This window comes from Neofelis nebulosa, chromosome 17 (genome assembly GCF_028018385.1).
Source record: "Neofelis nebulosa isolate mNeoNeb1 chromosome 17, mNeoNeb1.pri, whole genome shotgun sequence".
In the NCBI taxonomy this organism is placed as follows: Eukaryota; Metazoa; Chordata; class Mammalia; order Carnivora; family Felidae; genus Neofelis; species Neofelis nebulosa.
The window spans coordinates 33,789,695-33,811,169 of NC_080798.1; the positions used below are offsets into that span (position 1 = coordinate 33,789,695).

At 49.5% G+C, this 21,475-nt stretch overlaps 1 protein-coding gene across 3 annotated transcripts in view; it reads left to right on the top strand.

The window, feature by feature from the left end:
* GNAO1 (G protein subunit alpha o1) overlaps positions 1–21,475 on the top strand; it is a 170,271-nt gene that overhangs the window by 74,879 nt on the left and 73,917 nt on the right. For all 3 annotated transcript variants that reach the window (XM_058706792.1, XM_058706794.1, XM_058706791.1), the window contains exon 3: positions 9,937–10,078. In XM_058706792.1, the coding sequence (XP_058562775.1) occupies positions 9,937–10,078 (142 nt within the window). The remainder of the gene's footprint in view (positions 1–9,936; positions 10,079–21,475) is intronic.

Sequence of the window (21,475 nt, forward strand, 5' to 3'; positions counted from 1 at the left end):
ATCTTACCTCTGCCCAGCCAGTGGTCTCTGAGCCAGTCGTTCAAAGCATGAGTACCCTCTGGTCCCTCAATGAACTCATTCATTTAGGTCAAGACCCTGCTACACTGGGTAGGAGGGGGACCCGTGTCCCGACAGATAAGACTAGAGGCTTAGCCCTGCTTTAGCACCAATCGGTCTATATCTTTTAAGTAATGTCAGCAACTGGCAACTAACAGGCCTGTGTACCAGGGCCTCCCCACATGTTCTTTAATACTACTGACAGCCTGTAAGGGACATCGTCATTATCCCCATTTACAGAATAGAGATCTGGGCCCACAAAGATTGAGAACCTGCCCACAATCCACACTGTTAGCGAATAGGACGGTCAGTGTGTGTCCAGCTCCTAATGGGTGCTCATTCTATATTGTGGAAGGAAGGAAGGAAGGAAGGAAGGAAGGAAGGAAGGAAGGAAGGAAGGAAAGGAAGGAAGGAAAGGAAGGAAAGGAGAAGGAAGGAAGGAAGGAAGGAAAGAAGGAAGGGTGTCCTCACAGGGATTGGGGCTGCTGCATGTCCTGGAAGCGCCCGCCTCCCATCCACCCCCTGGCCCCACCCACACAGTACCTTCTGGACCACTGTCGACCATTCTGCTTAGTCCTCACTCTTGGTGGCATCACAAAATCAGGAGCCAGGGTCTCTCCTGCGGGTCAAACCCTGCCGGGCACGACACTTTGGCTCTTTGTCAGATGAAAGAAATGTGACCCTTTTACATTTGGTGTAAAAGTTGGTGGGAGCACCAATGGGAAAGAAGAGAAAGGCCTTCAGCAGGGCCCTCCCCTCTGCCTGTTATCCTGGGGTGCCTCCCGTCGGCTGCGCCCGCTTCAAGCTGTCTGCTGTTCCTGCCAGCACCCTTAGCCTGGCCGGTGTTTGTGACATTTACCACATCGGCTTGGCTTACTGTTTCTACTTTTTCCAGGAGGTTGGGTGGAACCCTCCCTCGGGAGGAAACATCAGACCTACGCCGGCGCCAGATCCAGAGCAGCCCTCCCGACTGGGATCTCCGGCTCCCAGTCCCACCCGCCAGCCCAGGAAGTGCCTTCTGTTCCTTTCGTACATTTCCCCAGCACCCTGTGTGCCTGCCAGGGCCTCCGGAAGACACACGGAGACCATGCAGAGAAGTGGCTCTCTGGAGCGCCACCTTGGCATGTGCTGTCCCCCCGTGTGGAATCCTGTCTCTGTCCCTGTCTGTGCAGCCAGCTTGTGCTCAACTCTCCGTGATACTTCCTGAGCCCGTGCTGGAGATCCTCCTCTTGGATCTCTTTCCAGTGGTATTTTAATTCCTGGTAGTGCTGACTCCAATTATAATTTAATTAAGCATTTGTGAAATTACTTATTCAATATCTACCTTCTGCAATAGAATTCAAGCTCTAGGAGGGCAGGAATTGTGTCTGCCAGTTCATTCTTGTCTCCCCAGCACCTGCTACAGTGCCTGGTATATAGGAGGTACCAGAAAAATACATGAAAAGTGAAAGAGGGAATGAGTGAATGAATGAATGAATGGACAAAGAACACCCTCAAAGAAGCCTCCAAATTATTGGGAACTAGAGATTTTAAGACAGAAGGGGAAACAAATCTTTCTGTTTTGCAAATGATAGATGTTTTTCTCACCTGGTATAACCCATCAGCTCCCCTGCCTCAGGGCAGCACTACGGGAAGTGAGAGGCCTGTGGCACAATGGAAAGGCCTCTGGGAATTTTGTCCGTGCTCTGCCACAAGCTAACCATAAGCCTGTAGGCAAACCTCTTCTCTCTATGTCAGTTTCCCGGCTGGAAAATGACTTTCTATGCTGGTTCCAGGAAGGACCATTTCCCTATCCCAGGCAGAGGGCATCCTGGTAGGAGCACGATCTACCTTGCACGATCTACCTTTGTTATCAGATGGCCCCAGGGTTGATTTCGCAGTTCAGCAGCGCCACTGGGAGCCCCCTAAACCCCTTTGACCTGCCATTTTCGGGGTGGTGGCATTTAACCTCACAGTCACAAGATGGCCACCATGGTGCCAGTATTTACTTTTCTCACAACTACATATAAAGGCAAGAAGCCAGGGTGTGACCAGTGGAGGCACAGCCAGGGTCACAGGGTCAAGGAAGTAGTAGACTAGGGAGGCAGGAAAACTGCTCTCAAAACCCTCTCTCTTTGGACCAAGAAGGAAAACCATTTCTCGGAAAACCATTTCTCAGAGGCATTTCTGGCCTACTCCCCTTCATCTTACTTGAACTGGATCACGTGGTCACTCTTAGCTGCAAGGGAGGCAGGGAAAGTAACTCACTGGGGTGACACGGGAATGTTGGGTGGTGGGCAAAACGTCTGACACACAAACCCTTCAGTTGGCCCTTGGCAGATAGTACTTAATATCGCTAGCCTTGCCATTCTTAACACTTGCCTTATCATCCAGAAGGAGAGCCCCGGGGAGGCAGGGACCAGGCCTCAAGGCTTCAAAGTCTTGAAGTCAGGCTTCAAGACCTTAAGTCAGGCTGAACCCAAGTGAAACATGTCAGGAAAGTCCTATTGATTAATGATTCTACCCCTTTTTACTCTGGTCCTCTCTCCCGGCCATAATGGTCCCCCTGTTAAGCACAAGTGTCTGTCTCCCACTGAAAATGATGTGTTGTTCTTTCAAATACCAATTGCACATTTTTTTAATGAGACAAAACCAACACGTACAGAGTAAAAAAAAAAATCCCTGAATGCCACCACCCAAAAGTGATTATTGATGATACTTTGTTAAGCATTCTCCCCCTCTCCCTCCTTTCTCCACACCCCTTCCTCCTACCAACACCGTCACATGCAAATGTAGTTTTATAAAAATGGCCCCAGAGGACACACACATTGTACTCTAACTGGTGTTTTCACCTTAGGACCCGGTTCAGGTCCCATGCTCTCTGATGGGTTCTGTGGAGCCCCTCATTGCTGGTGTGTGAGCCATTAAATCACTGCATCTCACTGTTCACTGTTGGATTAAATATGTGTGGTCCTTTCCCACCACGGCTCGGCAGAGGCGTGGCCCCAGGGCACATGCCCATTGTGGATCAGTCTCCCTGGTGAGTGTCACACAAGTGAGGCACCGAGCACTGACCTAACGTGGACAGTCAACATGTGAATCTCCAGCTGTGATCAGAAACACATTTTATGACATCACGGAGCAGCACCCAAGTCAGAAAATCCAGCTTTTTAACCCACTGCTGCTCCTGTGATGTTCGTTAGGTAAATGAGCAGATTCTCTGCTTGAGTGCCAACAACGCCCCCCTCTCCCTGCCCCATCTTCCCTTCTGTGGCCTTGCTTGGCTTCCTCCTGGTGGGCAGTGGTCCTCTTGTGACCTCCTGGCCTCCCTGCCCTGTGGCCCCTGGGTCACGTCCTCTCCTGAAGAGGACAGACATGGTGCAGCCAGCCAACTGTAGCTCCACCCCAACCCTGCCCCGCTCACCAAATATGATAACAATAATAATAACAGTGGGGCTGATTGAGTGCTTATGATGCCCTGGATGCCCAGCACTTGTCTTTACAAACCACGACTGGCGAGGAGAGTTACTGTTACCAGGCCCGTCTCCATGGAAGGTTGAGGAAGCTGAAGCACTGAGCTGTGAAAGAGATTGCCCAGCCCCACAGTTTGAGTCTGGCTCCCAAAGCACCCCCTGAATCTAGACCCCCAAAGGGACTATGGTGGAGGATAGAGAGACAGTTCCAATGCAGGGGAAAGGGTGCTGAGGAAGGGGAGCAGAGGGGCGTTTAATCCAGCCTACAGATGGTGTGAAAAATCGTGTTCCAGTAGCTTAGGGCCCTGAGTTCTTGAACCTCCCAGAAACTGGGGGTAACAGTATGTGCGTGGGGGCATTTGCCACAATCTCAGAGGCATCTGTGATTCAGAGAAGGAGAGTGGCTGCTGGGCCAGAGGATCCTCCAAGGTCCTTTCCAGCTCCTGAGCCTGTGCTTCTGTGACCATATAAGGCCACTGTGCCCAGGGAGTCTCACTGCAGCTGAGTGCAGTCCTACACTGAGAGGGGAAGCAGAGAACAAGAGAGCCCTGGTCCAGGCCTCCTGCGAGGTCCCAAGGCAGTAAGGAGGGGGAGCCAAGGCAAGGGAGGCCAAGGGTCACTCCTTGTTTGCCTCTTCCCAGAAAGCTCAGACCTGTTCCAGTGGGCTCGGATGCCACCCTCCCCCGTTTCCCCCCCGTTTGCACTTGAGGTCTCCTCCCTCAGTTGTGTTGCCAGGTTTCCAGAGTCTAACTGGTGGCTTCTGTCCAAAGGGAAACACTCAGGTCTGCAGTCAGCCCTTGCCTGCTCCCCATTTCTTCTTGGTCCACCCCTCAGAGTCTCTGAGTTTGGGATGGGCACCATTGTGGCATCTAACTTGGCTTGGCTTTGCTACCCTGGCTCTGCAGGCATAGGAAATCTGGTGGATTCCCACCCCAACACACACACACACCTGCCTCCTTTAGTGGGCTCCTTCGGGGGGGGTGGGTCTTAAGCATCTGTCTACTCCAGTCTCACATTGTTAATGTCCCACTTTCTCTGAGTACTGTCCAGAGCGCAGTCCTGTGCCAAATAATATGGAGAAGAGGAACTGAGACAGACGAGATGTGGTACCTGGCCTCCAGGGACTGACAGGCTGGTGGTAAAGACAGAGAATTAATAAACAAGTTTACTAGGAGATGATCTCTGATTATTGTTATTATCAAGGTGCAAATCATGTTTTAGTCATGACTCTTAGGTATAAGTGACAGAAACCCAGGTCAAATTAGCTTAGGCAAAAATAAGAGGGAATTATTTGGCTGCTGTCACTCGAAAGTGTAGAGATAGGGTTAGCTTCAGGCATGGCTTGATCTAGTGGCTCAAGTGATTCATGTCTCTGGGACTTGATTCTGCACTTGGATGAAGATCAGTTTATAGGACTATTGCAATGTGATGCCACTGACTATTGCTAAAGTGTCTCATACAGCCTTGCTCCTGCTTTCCAAACCCTGGTATTATCTCCTCCAGGGCTCAGACCTCAGATTTCCCTGGGCTGCCTCTCCAGCCCCTGGCCAGATTCCTCCTTTCCTTGCCCCACACTCCTTGGGCTGATATTATAAGACATGTTCTGATACTCACTGTGTATGTGAAATCTCCGGACCCTCTGGGAACCTGGATACAGGGATCCAGAGCAGAAGAAGCACTTCTGCCTCTGTGTGTCTGTCTGGTGGTCACAGGTAGGGTCTCGAAGGCCACTTTGACACCTACCAGCTGTGTGACCCCAGGTAAGTGGTTCCATCTCTCTAGTTTCGGTTGTCTCATCTGTAAAGAGGTGATGATAGTTTTTATCTCCTAGGATTATCTTGAAGATTAGATGAGAGGGTACACGTAAAGCCCTTAACAGAGAGCAAACCCTCAGACATCAGCTGCTATTATTATTGTTTCTTTTATACTGCCAATGAAGGAAATTCTATTTCGGGGATTTTGACTGTGGAATGAGGATATATATTACTAATAGGTACCATTTATTATATACTTATATATGACTGGCACTTTCCATTTATTCCTCACCCAACAGCCCCTTGCAGATGAGAAACCTAAGACCTGAGGGGTGAAATCCTTTACCAATGACACCCAGCTCGTCAGTGGTAGAGCTGGGGTTTGCCCGCACCTGTGTGACTCCTAAGACTAACCACAGCTCTGCTCTGCCTCCAGAATGTGATGGCGAAATAGAAAATCAAGGGGCCTTAAGTGATACTTGTAAGGACACACGACTCAAATCAATGCTGGGGGGGGGGGGGGGGGTGCGGGTAGCGAAAATGAACAAGGTGGTATGGAAAGAGTCCTGGAAGGGTGGACACTAAAAACTGCAGTGTCTTTCCCTGAGTGATGGGATTACTGATGATATGGGTTGTTGTGGGGGGTTTTGTTGGTGTTGTTTTATATGGCCCAGATTTTCTAGTGTTAGCATTTACTACTTGGTAGTTAGAGGGCAATATAAAATCCCACCCTGAAACAGGAAGTCCAATTCTAAGCTCATATGAGCCAGTTTGTACAAGGTATGGAACTCATCGTTGTGACCGGAGCAGGTTTTTCCCACATCGCGTCATTTCTGCAAACCTCACATGAAGCTTCTGTACCTCAGGCCACCCCAGGCACCAGGCTGAGACCTTTCTGGCAGTTTTTGACCCAGTCCAGCTGGTATAGAAGAGCGTCCCGGTCGACCCGCACTCCACTCCTGGGCTGAGAAGACATTAGGCCAAGTACTTAATCTCTCTCAGACTCTCTTCCTCTTCTGTCAAACAGAATAAAAAACGTCCCCTCCCTGCCTTATTAGGTGGCATAAGGACTGATACTCATGGGCGTGGACAATGATAGCCCCATCCCTAGTGTTTCAGGGGAAATCCTGAAGGCAGCCAAGGGTCTAGAGAGTATTTCCGGGAGAGTGGTAAGGCCTCCTGGTCCAAAATGAAGCATGAGAAACTAACTGCACTGACTTCTTCAGAGACAGTGTCACGGGGACCGGCGAATCCCGGCTCCACCTCTCAGGTTCCCCAGCAGGTCCCACCCTCTGTGGGGAGGCTGGTCGCGGAGCCTAGGTAACAACTGGCTTTTTTATATAGCTTTTTAGTTGTTCTAAAGTTTACAATATGTGTCTTAACTTACCGTCTTTACTTTGAAGTGCTTCCTGTGTAAGAATTTTTCAACAGCGTGTTTGCATTTTATCCCTCCTATCCTTTGTGCCGTCGTTGCATAAGTTTTGCTTTTACATATGTTATAAATAACACAATATAGTTTTTTTAGCCTTTTTCCTCTCTTTGCTTCGGTTTGGATAGTTTCCGTGGCTGATTGTTCAAGGCCACTAATCTTCTATGAGTTAGTTGCATACTGTGAAATGTTTATATTTCCATCTCTAGACATTCTGTTCTGTTCTTTTTTATATCTTCCATTTCTCTGCTCGTTATGTTCATGTTTTCCTTTAATTTCTTGAAAATATTTTAAATAGGTATTTCTAAAGTCCTTGTTAATTCCATCACCGCTGTCACTTCTGAGTCTGCTTCCATTGACTGATTTTTCTCCTGGTTGTGCATCACACCTTGCTTCTTTGCATAGCTGGGAATTTTGTATTGGGTGCTGGACATGAAAAAATATTATATTCTTAAGTGTCTGATTTTGTTGTCCTGATTTAAACAGTGTTGGACTTTATTCTGTCAGGAAATTAAGTTACTCGTGGGTCAGCTCAATTTTTTAAAGCTAATTTTTAAGCTTTGTCAGGGTGGGTCTAAAGTAGCTCTTACTCTGGGGCTGGTTTAGACCTACTACTATGGCATGAGCCTCCTAGGGTCTCTGCTGAGTGATCTAGCTGTTCAACAAGGACTCTCCACTCTGCCTGGTCAGAACTCACACATCTCCCAGCCTTGAGTGAGGTTTGGGAAGTGTTTGCCTTATAAGCTCCCTGATGCCTCTTCCTTGCTGAGCCCTTGCAATCTCTCCCTATTCAGCCAAAGACTGAGGAGACCCCCCCATTCATATATCTACTGCTTGGCTCCCTCTCTGTAGATTTCTCTCCCTGGTACTCTGCCCCTCAAATTCCAGCCACCTCAGGCTTCCTGGACTTCGAGCGTTGTCTCATCAACTCAGTAAGACCGCTGTGCTCTTCTTGGGTTCTCCCTCCCTGTGCTGAGGGCTGGTAAATGCCTCCAGGTGGAAAGCCGAGCCAGTCACAAGGCTACCATATTTGTTTCCCTTGTCTTCTGGATCACAGGCCTGTACTACTTATTCCCTAGTGTCTGAAACTTCTTGTTTCTTATATTTTGTCCAAGTTTCTGATTGTTTACAGTGGGAACTAGCCATTTCCTTTAAGATCCCTCTGGGGTGCATCAATGATCCAGGCTACGTGTACACTCCCTCCAGAAACTTGTACAGAAATGGATTTAGGGTCAATAAAAGTCCATGAAAAGTCACAAGGGTCATTCTGATCTGCTTCTTAGAGAAACCCAGGATAAAGACTCACAACCCGGTATCAAGTCAAATTTTACAACAGAAATTGTTAGTGTCCGTCAACTGATGGATGGATAAATAAAATGTGGCATATCCATACAATGGAATATAACCGGGCAATAAAAAGAAATGAAGTCCAGGGATGCCTGGGTGGGTCAGTCAGTTGAACATCTTACTCTTAATCTCACCTCAGTTCTTGATTTCAGGGTTGTGAATTCAAGCCCCACGTTGGGCTCCACACTGGACATGAAGCCTACTAGAAAGAAAGAAGGAAAGAAAGAAAGAAGGAAAGAAAGAAAGAAAGAAAGAAAGAAAGAAAGAAAGAAAGAAAGAAAGAAAGAAAGAGGAGGGAAGGAATGAAGGATGGAAGGAAGGAAGAGGGAGGGTGAAAGAGAGAGAGGGAGGGAGGAAGGAAGGAAGTCAGGAAGGAAGGGAAGGAAGGAAGGAAAGAGAAAAAAAGAAAGAAAGAAAGAAAGAAAGAAAGAAAGAAAGAAAGAAAGAAAGAAAGAAAGAAAGAAGAAAGAAATGAAGTACTGAAAAATGCTGTACCATGATGAAATGATGAATCTTGAAAACATTATTATGCTAAATGAAAGAAGCTTATCACAAAAGACCACGTGTTATATGATTCCATTTATATGATATGTCTAGAATAGACAAATCTATAGAAACAGAATACAGATTAGTGATTGCTTACTGTGAGGTGGGGAGTGAGTGAAGATTACTAATAGGTATAGAGTATCTTTTTGGTGGGGGGACAAAAATTAAACTGTAGTGATCATTGTTGAACTATGCAAATATACCAAAAACATTGACTTGCACACTTTAAATGGGTGGATTGAACGGTATGCGAGTTATGTCTCAGTAAAACTGTTTTTAAAAAAAGAATTGTTAGTGATTTTCTTCTGTACTGAAGGTAATGAAGGAATGGAAAAGTGCCGTGTTGATGTGGAAGTCTCAGCTCTCATATTGATGTATGTACATACCATAAGTAGTATTTAATTGCAAACTGGAAAATGTGTCCAGAGAAGTATTTACACAGTTTTCTTGGGGGAGGTGGTGGCCACTGTTGGGTGTTCATCTCAAAATCCATTCAGTCTTTCCTCGTTACTTCAGCTATAGGAGAACTCTTGCACCGTTTAGGTTTTATCCCCTCTTTCTAGCTTTTTCCCCTACCTGGAACCTGGTCGGCAGTAAGCCCGTACCGAGTGACTGCTCTCTGCAGGGAAAAGGGACATCAGGACATGTCTAGCCTTAACCTTGACCTCGGAGGAATCTGAGAACAGGAGAGCAGAGAGTATCGCGTGGCCTCTGAGAACTGATGGCACTTTTGTGTCCTCCGTGTCACTATTCAGAGCCACCAGAATAAGGGTGACACAGTAGTTCAATCCCAGCCAAGGATGGAAGAGTAGGCACCCTCCTTCTGTTGGTTTTTCTGTTGTCAGAGACGACGACGGTTCATTTAAGTGAGTCCTCTTTCCTTCAAGCACTGTGAGTTTTCTGCAAAAGAAAAATTATCATTCATTTGCAGGCTTCTTGCCGGGGTCTTCATCAATGTACTTCTAAGTGGAAATTTCAGTTAAGACCCTGAGCTTTGCTTAAAAATACCAATAGCTAACACTTACTGAGTTCTTCGTGTGTGCCCCTCCTGTTCTAAGCACTTTCAAGTATTATCAGCACCTTGCCAACTGGTACTTCTTTCACTATAAATAGGGAGTGTAAAGACACTGCATTTCTTTTTGCCACTACTCTGTCTCAGCTTAATTTCAGTAGGTTCTTCCTTCAGATTTTATGGTACTGATGCAGCAGCTCAGTAATTCGGCATCCGGGTCGGACCCAGTCCTCAGCCAGCAAAGCCAGGAGGTTGGCCCCGGCGGCTTCACGCACCTGGCATTCTTGATGCCAAGTGAGGACAGTGCACTCATCAGATGTGTGTGTGGTTTTTCTCTAGGATCATCCACGAAGATGGCTTCTCTGGAGAAGACGTGAAACAGTACAAGCCTGTTGTCTACAGCAACACCATCCAGTCCCTGGCAGCCATCGTCCGGGCCATGGATACTTTGGGCATCGAATATGGTGACAAAGAGAGAAAGGTAGGCCACGGGGCCCATGGGCACCTCAGGGAGGGAGGCTGTGCTCTTTGCAACATCGGCTGCCTCCCAGGAACAGGAAGAGACTGCTGTGTGTGATAGAGAAGGCTAGTCGCCAGCCTAAGCCAGTGTATCAGTCGGCCTGGCAAATACAGTCAAACAGGGGCTTAGGTGATGGGCACACCTCCCAAGCAAAGTCGCCAGCAAAGACAGCAGACACAGAATTTGTTTATTTTGCATATGACAAAGGGTTGGTGACTGTCCTAAATCGGAACTCCTACAACACACAACATTGTGCGAGTACTTGCCCTTGGGCAATGAACTTGAACAGAAAAAGCATTTCTCAAACCAAATAAGCACTACCTGAGCACCGTCTCCCCTCCTTAGGAGAACTGTGCTTGCCTTCTTGGGAGTGGGGGGCAGCCATTTGAATTGACTCTCTTTCCTCCTTTACACCTCGTTCTTCCAGGTGAGTCTGAGGACCTAAGAGGGCTCTCCTTCCTGTAGGAAGTTGATGTCCTGAAATAGGGGTTGTTGGGTTTTTTTGAACGTTTTATTTAAATTGCAGTTAGTTAACATACACTGTAATACTGGTTTCAGGTGTACAATTTAGTGATTCAATGCTTATAGACAAGGAACTGTTTTTCAGTTGCGTTTCCAGGTGTCTGATAAGTGGTGAATGGAATAAGTGCATAAAAGCCTCTTATTTGCAAACATTTGCATTCACTGTAAGACTGAACCATATACAGCTATCCTTGGCAAAGCTAAATAAAAGAGAGGAAGGGAAAGAAGGAAAACAGCCTTAGAGAATTCTATCCACGAGTGGCTCTTTGTGCCCTGGTGGGCTCATGAATCCCAGCAATCCTTTCCCTGTGTCCTGGAAGGTGGAGAAGGGAAGGTGGGGAGGTCTTTGAGCACCTGGGCCCCACACTGGAGCCTCTGGATGGAGAGAATTAATCTCTGATTACTGTGTGATTCAGTAGTGTGCTACATACATATCCTGTCTTTGCTAAAAATCATCTCCCTCACAGAGGAAAACTATCCTCGTCTGGTAAGTAATCTGTGGCCGACAGCTTTACATGTAAAATTCAATAATTTACACACAAAATTCTAATTCCATAGGGCAGACTCATCCCAGCTCAGGCATTGGCTCCTCCTCCACAGGGGTATTTGGTGCCTGAGGGTGTGTTGAAGGCCAGCCCGGGACAGGGATGACTGGTGCTGGCAGGAGGGCCGGGTCCCTACCCCCTGCTCCTCTGAGGGGCCAAGTCCAGCAGTGGTTCTGCAAAGGAGGCATTTCCCACCAGGGGGACCTGCTTTGGTTTCTGTCATAGAACCAGGGCCTGTGGAAAGAGTGGCAATGCTAGGTCTTCAGTCCTATTTCCGTGACGCACGAACTGATGGCTTTCAGCGAGCCGGGCACAGTGCTGACTGCTGGGGCTTCAGGAATGAGCACAGAGTGGGTGGTGCCCCAAGAACCAGGCAGTCAGCGCATACCTACTCAGAGCATCAGAATTAGCCAAGATGGCTATAGGGCTCCATTCGTGTTAATAATAATGGCCACAGTGGTAATTGACGAGCTGTCACTTACTGAGCACCTCCTAGCTGCCAGGTGCTATGTTAAGCATTTTCTATACATTAACTCATTTTCATTAACTCAGGCATTAAAGCCCAGGGCAGGAAATGCCTGGTGTGATCTTTAGACAAGGACAGGCCACAGGCCTCTTGGCCAAAGAGAGAGCAAGGTGCCCAAATCTCTGTTAACCAAATGACAGCTACAGTACAGAAGGCCCATGTGCCCACAGCACATGCCCTCCACGCTTACATGCACACACATATGCACGGCCCGTGAGATCTCCCAAGGGTATGTGTGTTCACTGCCATGCCTGCCTCCCAACCAGCTTTTCCTCCCCAAAATTCTCCTGCCCTGATTAAAACCCAGACAAGTCATTGTGACTTTGGAATGCTTTTCTCCTTCAGTTCTGAAAGCTCTACTTATTCCTGTGGAATTTTTTTTTCTCCGTTTTATTACCCTGAACAGACATTGCTTGGGAATTGGGAGGAATACGATATATCAAGGACTTATGCCAGGGGCCCCTGGGGCCTCTGGGGCTGTGTCTCCTCTGTGACACAAGATAAGACAGTCCTCACGTAGGAGGGCAGGGAAGGTGCCAGTGCAAAGAGAGACTAGGACCAGAGTGGGGCTGCCCTGGAGAGTCCATTGGACACGGTAGGGTCAGAGCCCAGTCCTGTCATAGGTGGCACCATGGCAGGTGCCTGACCCATCCCTAAGGCAACTCAGGCTCCTCAGGCACAATCCTTCTGGCTGACAAAGGCCTCCAGGCCCATGGGCACCTCCTCCCTTTGTTATGTCACCTGTGGGGAGCAGAAAAGAAAAGTTGACCCAAGACTCAGGCCAAAGTGAGCCAGGCAGCCGGAGAAGGTGTTTTCTGGAAGCACGCCAGTATGGATTGCAGTCTGGGAAGCTGAGTACAGGGACCCCTATACATTAATCTGGGTGGGGGTATGGGGGTATGGGGGGTATGCTACTTCAGACAGTTTCCCCTGAATCTGGAAGGGACATTTGTGATGAAACTTGACTATGAGAAAGAGACAGCCATGGGAGCAGAAGGGGACAAAGGTTCCAAACAAGCACGAAGGTCCTGACAGAGGAGTGAGCCTGGCATGTTGGAAGAGAGAAAGCCTGAACTGCACCCTGGGAGAGCGGCAGGGCCCTGGGGTATTGGAATCTTCCAGTCAGGTCTTCCAGCCAGGCTTCCAGCCAGCCAGTTGGTGGTGCCCAGATGCCCTGACCCCAGATGCTGGGTCTCCAATCTCTTTCCTCTCTCAGGACCCCAGGGGCTTCCCACCTGGAGAGTCTGCTGTTTGGATGTTGTGAGAACTGCCCAATGCGGAGCAGACCCAGATTTGTGTTTCGGCCTCTGAAGACTCCCTCACTCTCTTGGCTTCCCCACCTCTGCCCTCCTCCCCCAACCCATCATGGATTATCTAGAGGAAGACAGCCCCATATCCAGAGCATCCTTGGGCCAGCCAGCTTTGCACTCTCCATACAGAGAAGCATCTAGAAGCTTCCTTGCTGTACCTCATTAGAACAGGTGTTCCTGACTTCTCTTGGCAGCTGGTTCACCACCTACCCTGGCCCCCCAGTGGAGGGAGGAGTGACTGGTTTCTCTTTCAGCTTCTCTTTCATGTAGACACCCCAAGCCATATGATTGTGCATGAGCCCACTTCTGAAAGAGCCTCTACCTGGGACAAGTAACAGGGATCCCCCTACATCAATCTGGGGCTTCTATCTCCCATGCCCCAGCCACAGAAGACCACAGAAGCCCACAGAGGTGCCACAGGGGGTATCTTTGGCCCCTCCCCAAAGATGCCACACACTCCCATGCCTCCAGGCCTTGTCTTAAGCCATACCCTGTGCTCCCAATGCCCTTCTCCCCTTCTCTTCCTCCTAGAATTCCTCCTGTTGACTGAGAACCAGCTTAGTTCCCTTCTCTTCTGTGAAGGCTTTCCCTTCCTTCCCCTTGACAGTGAAACTCAGCTCAAGTCTTTCTCTCCATCGAGCATTTACTCACCCACCAATATGAAAATTGGTTGTGTTACTGTTTCCTTAGAAACATGACCCTTGCTCTCTAGGGCATTCAAAACCCATTTGAGCAGCTAATGAAAGCGGGGAGGCTTCCTGTCTGTCCCATGCACACATCTGGGAAATTTTGCCTATAATTTCAGGGGGCTCTGGAACTCATAAAGCCCACGAGGGGAGCCTAGAATAAGAAATCCCTCATAATTTCGGGTCCTTCTGCACAGGCTTGTGTCATTCCATCTTTCGGTCCCCTCCTCACCCATAAAAACCTGCTCAGAATATTGTAGGTCTTCAGAACAATCCCTTGAGTAGAATGACATTTCTAACTTTCTCCGTTGTCGGAGAACCTGTACCTGTAATTCATCACTGAATGAATAGATGTTGGTTGGGTAGGTACTGTGGGTAAAGGCTTTGTGCTAAGTGCTGTGTGAGGATTTGGAGGCATGTGAGACAGAGCCTCTAAGGAGCTGATCTCGTTGGAAGACAGGGTTCACAAGCTGAATGGCTGGGCCATCACGAGGTGTGGGAGGTCAGGGAAACCCTCTCGGGGAAGAGAGGCTGGCACAGACCTTGAAGCAGGGGTGTGGCTTGATGGGGACTGAGGTGGGTAAGGAAAGGGACTCGAAGCAGCAGGAAGAACAGGAGTAAAGACAGTGGGTTGGTAGCTACCAAAACAGATCTGATGGACAGGGGAGACCAGTGGCTAGAACAGAGGTTAGGATACTGCAAGGTGTGGGAGAGTTAGAAGATGCAGTCAGTTAGGTCCAGATCCGGAGGCCTTGGAAAGTGCACCGAGGAGTTTGGGTTTTATCCTATTGGCAGCAGGCAGCTTTTGATAGATTTTGAGTTGGGGAGTGATGAAAGTGGGTTTTTAAGGAAACTCTCACGATGGCTCCTGTGCGAGCAGGGGGTAGAGGGAGGGGGAGGCACGCTGGGGTGTGAGGTCTCCATGGGGGTTGGAAAGGAAGGGCAGCCAGAGCGGTGTGTGGTGATGAGGGGAAGAAAGGGCCTGGGATTGAGAAGGCTACTGGGGCAGAAGGGCACAGACCAGAAAACCGACTGACCAGAAACAAGGCGAAACCTTGGCAGCAAAGTCTCAGGTGGGGCTGGGCTGGGCCCCGTGTGCTAAGTCTCCTTGGAACTCACGGGCTACCTACTACCTGCTACCCAGCGGGAGTGATCAGCAAGTACATAGATCAGAGAATGGAAGCTTTAGGAACTAAAGATGCTGATAATAGTGACTTCCAATCTGTAAATTGCAGGGCCCAGTTTACACGATTTACATTAATTATCTAATCCTAACACTAGCTACCTGTGCGAAGGGTGCTATGGTTATCCCTACTTTACAAGTGAAAAAAAATTAGAGAGGCTCAGTGATTTGCCCCAGGTCATGCAGGCAAAATAAGTGCATATTTAATCTAGCTGGTAACCCTATTGAAGCTGTAATCCATGTGGCTCAGGTCCAGAGCAGAGACCCACTTAAACAGGCACAGCACAACCAGGCAAAACAGATCTTTAAAAAAATCTCGTTCTTTATCCAAAGTCTCTCTAAAAGTATGCAAAGGGACCCAAAGGGCAACTCTTGCTGCTTTTCTCAGACGTCCTTTTCTGTCCTCCTCATGCCTGCCCCACCTCCACTCTCTCTTGAGCTGCTGGCCCCCCAAATTCTGCAGATACCCTTCTCTCCCCGCAGCCTACAAGGCTTTCCCTCTCTTGGCCTCTTCTTCTTGCTCCCCCGCCTTTTCTCTGGTTCCTTCTCCTCCTCTCTGCCTCTAAGAGGTCCCCTCTCTTCCTCTCCTCTCCCCCTTTTCTCCATCTGTTTCTCGGCTTCTTCTTCCTCGCCCTCCACTTCTCCTTCTCCCCCTCCCTCCTCCTGCCTCCTCCTCCACTCCTGCTCCCTCTCTCCCCCTTCTCCCCTTTTCTTCCCTCACTCTCGACCTCCCTCCTTCCTCACCCCCAGCTCATTATCATGTAAATTGTCTTAACCTTTGGAGCAGCCTCTCTCCTCCCTATGCTTCTGCGGTGCTCAGCCCAGGGCCTACATCTGCATCACAAAAGCGGAGAAACTTGTAGGGCTGAACTGGCCTGGACTCCTTGGAAGAAAGGATGGGGGGGAAAGACAATTACAGGATTAGAAGGTTCACTTGGACCCATGAGGGGGTGGAGAAGCAATCCCGTGTTAACAGATTTTATCACCTGCACATGTAAACGTACATAACATTTATGTGCATATCCGTGTATACTTCCATATGTAACATACCTTGTAAACTTAGTGGGGCAGGAGGAAGAAGTAATGCCTTCAGCTTGTAGAAGGCTTTATCCAGTTGAAAATACTCTCGTTTTCATTTGTTCACCCTTTGTCCATGTGCTTATTTCTCTCATTAAATTATAAGCCCCCTGAGGACAGAGTACAGGTCTTGCGTACGGTGCCTGACACAAGAAGTGTCGGATACTACGTTCATATCCCAGCCGTACCACCAGCTCTACGGCCCTGGGTAAAATATTCAGCCTCCTCAACACTCAGTGTTTCTGTCTCTAAAATGGGCATAATCCTAGTACCTTCTTCATTCATCTGCTGTAAAATTAAATGAGATAATGCATGCCAAGTGCTAAGGAGAGGGCCTGACGCAGAGTTCTCAGCGCGTTAAGTCTTGTTCTTTTGTTTGTTTGTTTAAAATCATCAATAAAATCTTGATAAATGATCCTGATAGCAATCTAGTGAGGAATGGGCACAGTTGTATCTGCATTTTGCATGTTAAAAACAGAGGCACATGTACTTAGTCGAGCTGTGCAGGGTCACTGACCTAAACAGGACTAAAGACTGGTGCTGGCAGGAATTGCCGCCTGGGGCTCTTCTGTTCCACCAAGGGGCTTCATTAGAACTGCCCCCCACCAACCTGAGATAATGGCAGCTCTTTGGGGAGGCAGAATCAAATTTCACACTTGGTTTCCAGAATGTCATCAGATCTCCTCTGGTAAAAGAAATCTTGACATTTAAGTCACACAGTGGAGCTCAGAACCCTATCTTTTTTTTTTTTAATCAGGAAAATATTGTGGCCTTGTCTCCATGGCATAGCGTGGTTCACCCTTGTAGTTTGCTTGAATTCTGAAACGGACGAAAACAAGGATGCTCTGTGGCCTGTGTTCTGCCTGAGTTCCCTGGGGCCTGGAGGAAGCTCCCTGGTGGTTGTCAGATCTGATGGGGGCTGGGGGAGGCGCAGATGAAGGCCTCCATGTGCCGGTGCCCAAACCTGAGGCCAGGAAGAGGCTTCTGCTGGGAGCAGCCAGAAAGCCTGTCACGTGCTGTGCACGAGGCTCTCTGGCCATCCCAGCCCAACTCTGTCCTCCCTGCTCTGATCTTTTGCCTGCCCAGATCAAAAGAGCTGGAAACTCCTCCATTTAAGACCATCTAATTCTACTGCTCCATTTTGCAGATGGGGCAAAATAGGCCCCATCTGGCCCAAACAGGAAAGGGACCTACTCAGGGGATGATGTGGCAGACCCAGGACTAGAACTTCAAGTTTCCGGACTCACGGTTCACTTCTCTTTCCATCTGACCAGTCTGCCTCAAATTACCCAGCCAATGGGAGGCCTCATTTTCTTTCATTCGGTTGGCCAGTTAGTCATTTCACAAACGCTTACCGAGCGCTCGCTTCCTGGCTGACCATGCATAGGGCGGCAGGGTTGGATACAAAGATAAAAAGAGGTAGGGCTCTCAAGCTTGGGTGGAGATCCTGTTCCTCAGATGAGAAGGTAGACTTCTTGATTTCTAAGACTTCCTACAGCTCTGACATTCCAGCTCTACGTGACTCAGTGCAGCCGGGTCAGCTCCTTCCCTGTAGTCTAAAACCACCTCAGGCTCCAGGTTTGGGACAGACACCCATTGTTTAAGCCCTGCCATAAGGAGCCCCACATCTGGCTGCTGAGACCTTGGCCCAGGGCGGCAGCACCAGTCTTGTCCATCTGCATGTTCCCCCCATCATTGTGTTTAGTGCACAGCAGGGGCCAGTGGATAACTGAGCTCATGAGTGATTCCGTTCATCCAGCAGGTGTTCCGAGGCCAAGTGCTGGGCTAGGTGCTAGGGATATGCTTGCGAACCGGACAGACACAGCCCCTGCCCTGAACAGACACACCCGTGGAGGAGGGAATGAAAGATACAGAACACACTTATTTTCATGCCTTCTTGATCTCAGTGTTGAGGGCAAAGGTGGCTGGAGCAGCCTCCTGCATTGCCCCATTTATTTGTCCATGCAGGAACTCATGTAGCGGTGGGTCAGACCCAGTCCCTGCCCCCAAAGGGCACAGGCAAGGAGGGCAGACACTTCCATAGAGAGCGGTTTTTATTTTCATGAAAGTGCAGCGAGATGAGCCCTGAGGTGGGTAATGACGATGGAGATAATAACAGTGATCTATCAGTGGGTTGTCTGAAGATTAAGTGACTCAGAAAGTGTGTGCTCTTAGAGCGGGGCCTTGCACACAGTAGGTGCTCAGGAGAGGTTAATTAACATCAGGATTGTGTGCCTTAAAGCAAAGTGACAGCTATTATAGTTTTCAGAGGTTGCTTCTGCCTGGCAGGTGAAGGGGAGCAGGGAGCCAGGCCTTCTGGGCAGAGGGTGGTGGGAGCTAAATAAAGGTATGTGAAAGGGGCCTGAGAACTGGCATGGGGGAAGTACTGCTTTTGCTTAGTTTCTGTCCTGTTGTCACTTATCCGTCCTGGGGAAACAGTAGGAAAGTCGGAGCAGGCTTGAAGAAGTCACTTCACGCACGATTGGCGTTTAAGGAAGAGGTGCCGCTGAGGGGAAGACAAGGTTTCTCATCTGAGCTTTGGCGATTCCTAAAGGCGATGGTCGAAAACCTTTTTCTGAGTCTTGATGAAATGCTAAGCCATTCCCTGTTTTAGTAAGTCTAGTGTTGAGAACTCACCAGGGTCTTTGCTGGTTGATGGAGGATCACACTGGGTCTCTGGGTCCTCCCTGTGGACCTTCGGGCGCTGTGGTCCAGGCGCAGAGATGAAGGACATTCCTACAGGAGGTCGGGCTCAATCTGCTGCCCCAGGGCATTCTGAAGAAGTTGCCTTCTGGATGGACTACATTGCTGGGACAACAGTTTACCTGGGGGAAAGCCCACATTCTTCCTGCCCTGAGGCCTTTGACCTGGAGACAACAGGCCGGATGTGAACACACTCCCTGAGCTGGTTCTTGAGGAACCAGGAGACTGCCATTACAGTCAGGGATGTGTTGTACGCGTTGGATTTCAGGTGGTCGCGCTCTTAAGTGTAATCGGTAAGTGCTTTCCCGTGAGCGAGCCACTCCAAGCTTCACTGTGCATGTTAGCATGTATTTGGCAGCAAGGAAAAGAAGAGCCAGCCAACAGCGTCCTAAACCATAGGAACAGCCATCGTTTCCTGGAGAGGGAGGCCCAAGAGTCGGCAGGCCCAGGGCCGTCCAGGAGGCTGCGCAGCCCGGCTTCTTACCCGGCATTGGCCTAGCAGTCAGGGAGCTGGAGGAAGCAAAACTGTGGCCTTTTTTGCCACTCTAGTGGGACACACAGGCAGGAGAGGAGGGCAGTTTGGGGATAGCACCAGGCACCGCGTGTGGACTGCCAGGAATTAGGCCAGCATGTGCAGGTGGGTGTGCTGAGGTGATGGGGGTGGCAGCGGGTGCCCTGGTGGATGGGGACTCCAAGGTGAGCTGTCTTTCCGAGCAGTGGCAGAGGTGGCTCGTAGTTTCTTCTCTGGTTTTTGCCTCTGTTTCCCCACTGTCTTAGTCTTCTCAGGCTGGCATAACAAAAATACCGCAGACTTAAACAACAGAAATTTGTGTCTCACCATTCTGGGGGTTGGGAAGGCCAGGATCACAGATCAGACTGTCTCCTGGCTTCTGATTGTGTCCTCACGTGGCAGAAGGGATGAGGGAGCTCTGTGGGCTCATTTCTGTGAGGGGGGCTCTGCCCTCATGACCTCATCTCCTCTCAGAGACCTTCCTCCTAATACCATTTCACAGGAATTTGCAGAGGGGCAGGGACACAGACATTCAGTCTATGGCACCCATGGTGGCTCAGAAGGTTGATGTCCCAAGGGGCACCAGAGACAAGAAAACGGCTGGTGGCAGGTGATTCCTGCCAGGGCAAAGCTGGAGGAAGAAGTCCTGAGGAGGAAGTTCAGTCCAGCTGATCCTGGGTCAGGGCTCCCTGGGCAGAGCACAGCAGTCAGACCCCCTCAGCCCCACCGTTCCCCAACACCCCAACTTCTCTGTCTCATTGGGTGTTGTCGAGGCCACAGCCAGCCCCAGCCCCCATCTGGCCCCCCCGACATCCCCTCCAAGGCATGCCAAGCGGAGGGGTATTAAGGCCGGGCCACTGCTGTCTTTGCACGTTCACGTGTCCGTTGCCTGTAGAAAGGGGAGTGGGATTTTTAAAAGAAAAAAAGGAAAAGGAGACATAAATGGGAGAGCCCACAGTAACAAAACGCAGTGAACAGTCAATGAAAGCCACAGGCGACGATGCCTTGCCCTTGCATGTTCTTTGTCTCTATGTCGCTGTGTCTCTCTCGCGCTAGCTTGCGTCCCCCTCCCCCCGTAAGCCCATCATTACGCTGCTCTGCCGGTGGAAGGATGTTACAACTATGCAAGTAAGATTTCCAGAGCTTCCAGACTGACGTGGGTCCCCGCTAATGGCCCTTCCCGCGACTGTCCGGGAGGCCCCTACATTACAACCCTTCCCGTCTCTGCCTGGCCACCCCACAGGGGGACCTGTGAGCCTCCTCTTTGCAGAGGGAGCCTAGTGGATATGTCCTTCAGGCCCAGCACAGTTGTTTTAAGGGGGCAAAGGAGCAACCAAAGAAACCTCCCATCCTTAGAAGATGCAGAGAATGGCTAAGAGAGGCCTGCCTGGCCATTGCCATTTTTTGAGGTCCCTGGCATACTGAAAAATAAAGAATTCCCAAGTCAAGGTCACAAAATTGTGGTATATCTTTTTTTTTTAATTTTTTTTAATGTTTATTTTATTTTTGAGAAAGAGAGAGAGAGGGAGGGACAGAGCGTGATTGGGGGAGGGGCAGAGAGAGGAGACACAGAATCTGAAGCAGGCTCCAGGCTCCGAGCTGTCAGCACAGAGCCCGATGCGGGGCCCAAACCCACAAGCTGTGAGATCATTATCTGAGCCGAAGTTGGCGCTTAAAACAACTGAGCCACCCAGGCTCCCCGTGGTATATTTTAAATGTGTATGCTTAACAGTTTATCTTGGACCCACCTCAGATGCAATGCAATATAGTCACACTACCTAAAAAACAGCCACAGGATCTGTAAGAATATGAATTCACAGGGTCGTGCCGGCCACGTGGTCCTATAGTGGATCACAGGGGAAAGCTTTATGATAAGCGTTGTCACCTCTCACTGCAGAGGTCTCTCCCTGACTATGTCTATTACCTCACTTGATCCAAGCCCCAAATTTGAGTGCTTTGTGAATGTGCGATCCCTTCCCGGTGACCCAGTACACCGTAGAGGAGACTGTTTGCTAAAATCCAGCTCAGTGGCAGGTGTCAGGGACCGAGAAAGGGCTTCGGTTTGTTGAGGTAGCAGCACCGTGTGGGTGAGACTATGAGTCATAGGCCAGGTGGGGATGGCCAACATGGCATCTCTCTCCCCAGCTCAGGGACCCTGCTCTGGGCCAGGGGAGGGGTGGGGGCGTGGAACAGTGGGGAGGGAGGTACACAGGTTGTACCACACACAAGCGCTTGGGAGTGGTTTCCCTGCAAAAACCAGAACCCGTCTGCCCCTCAGACAACCACACACACACA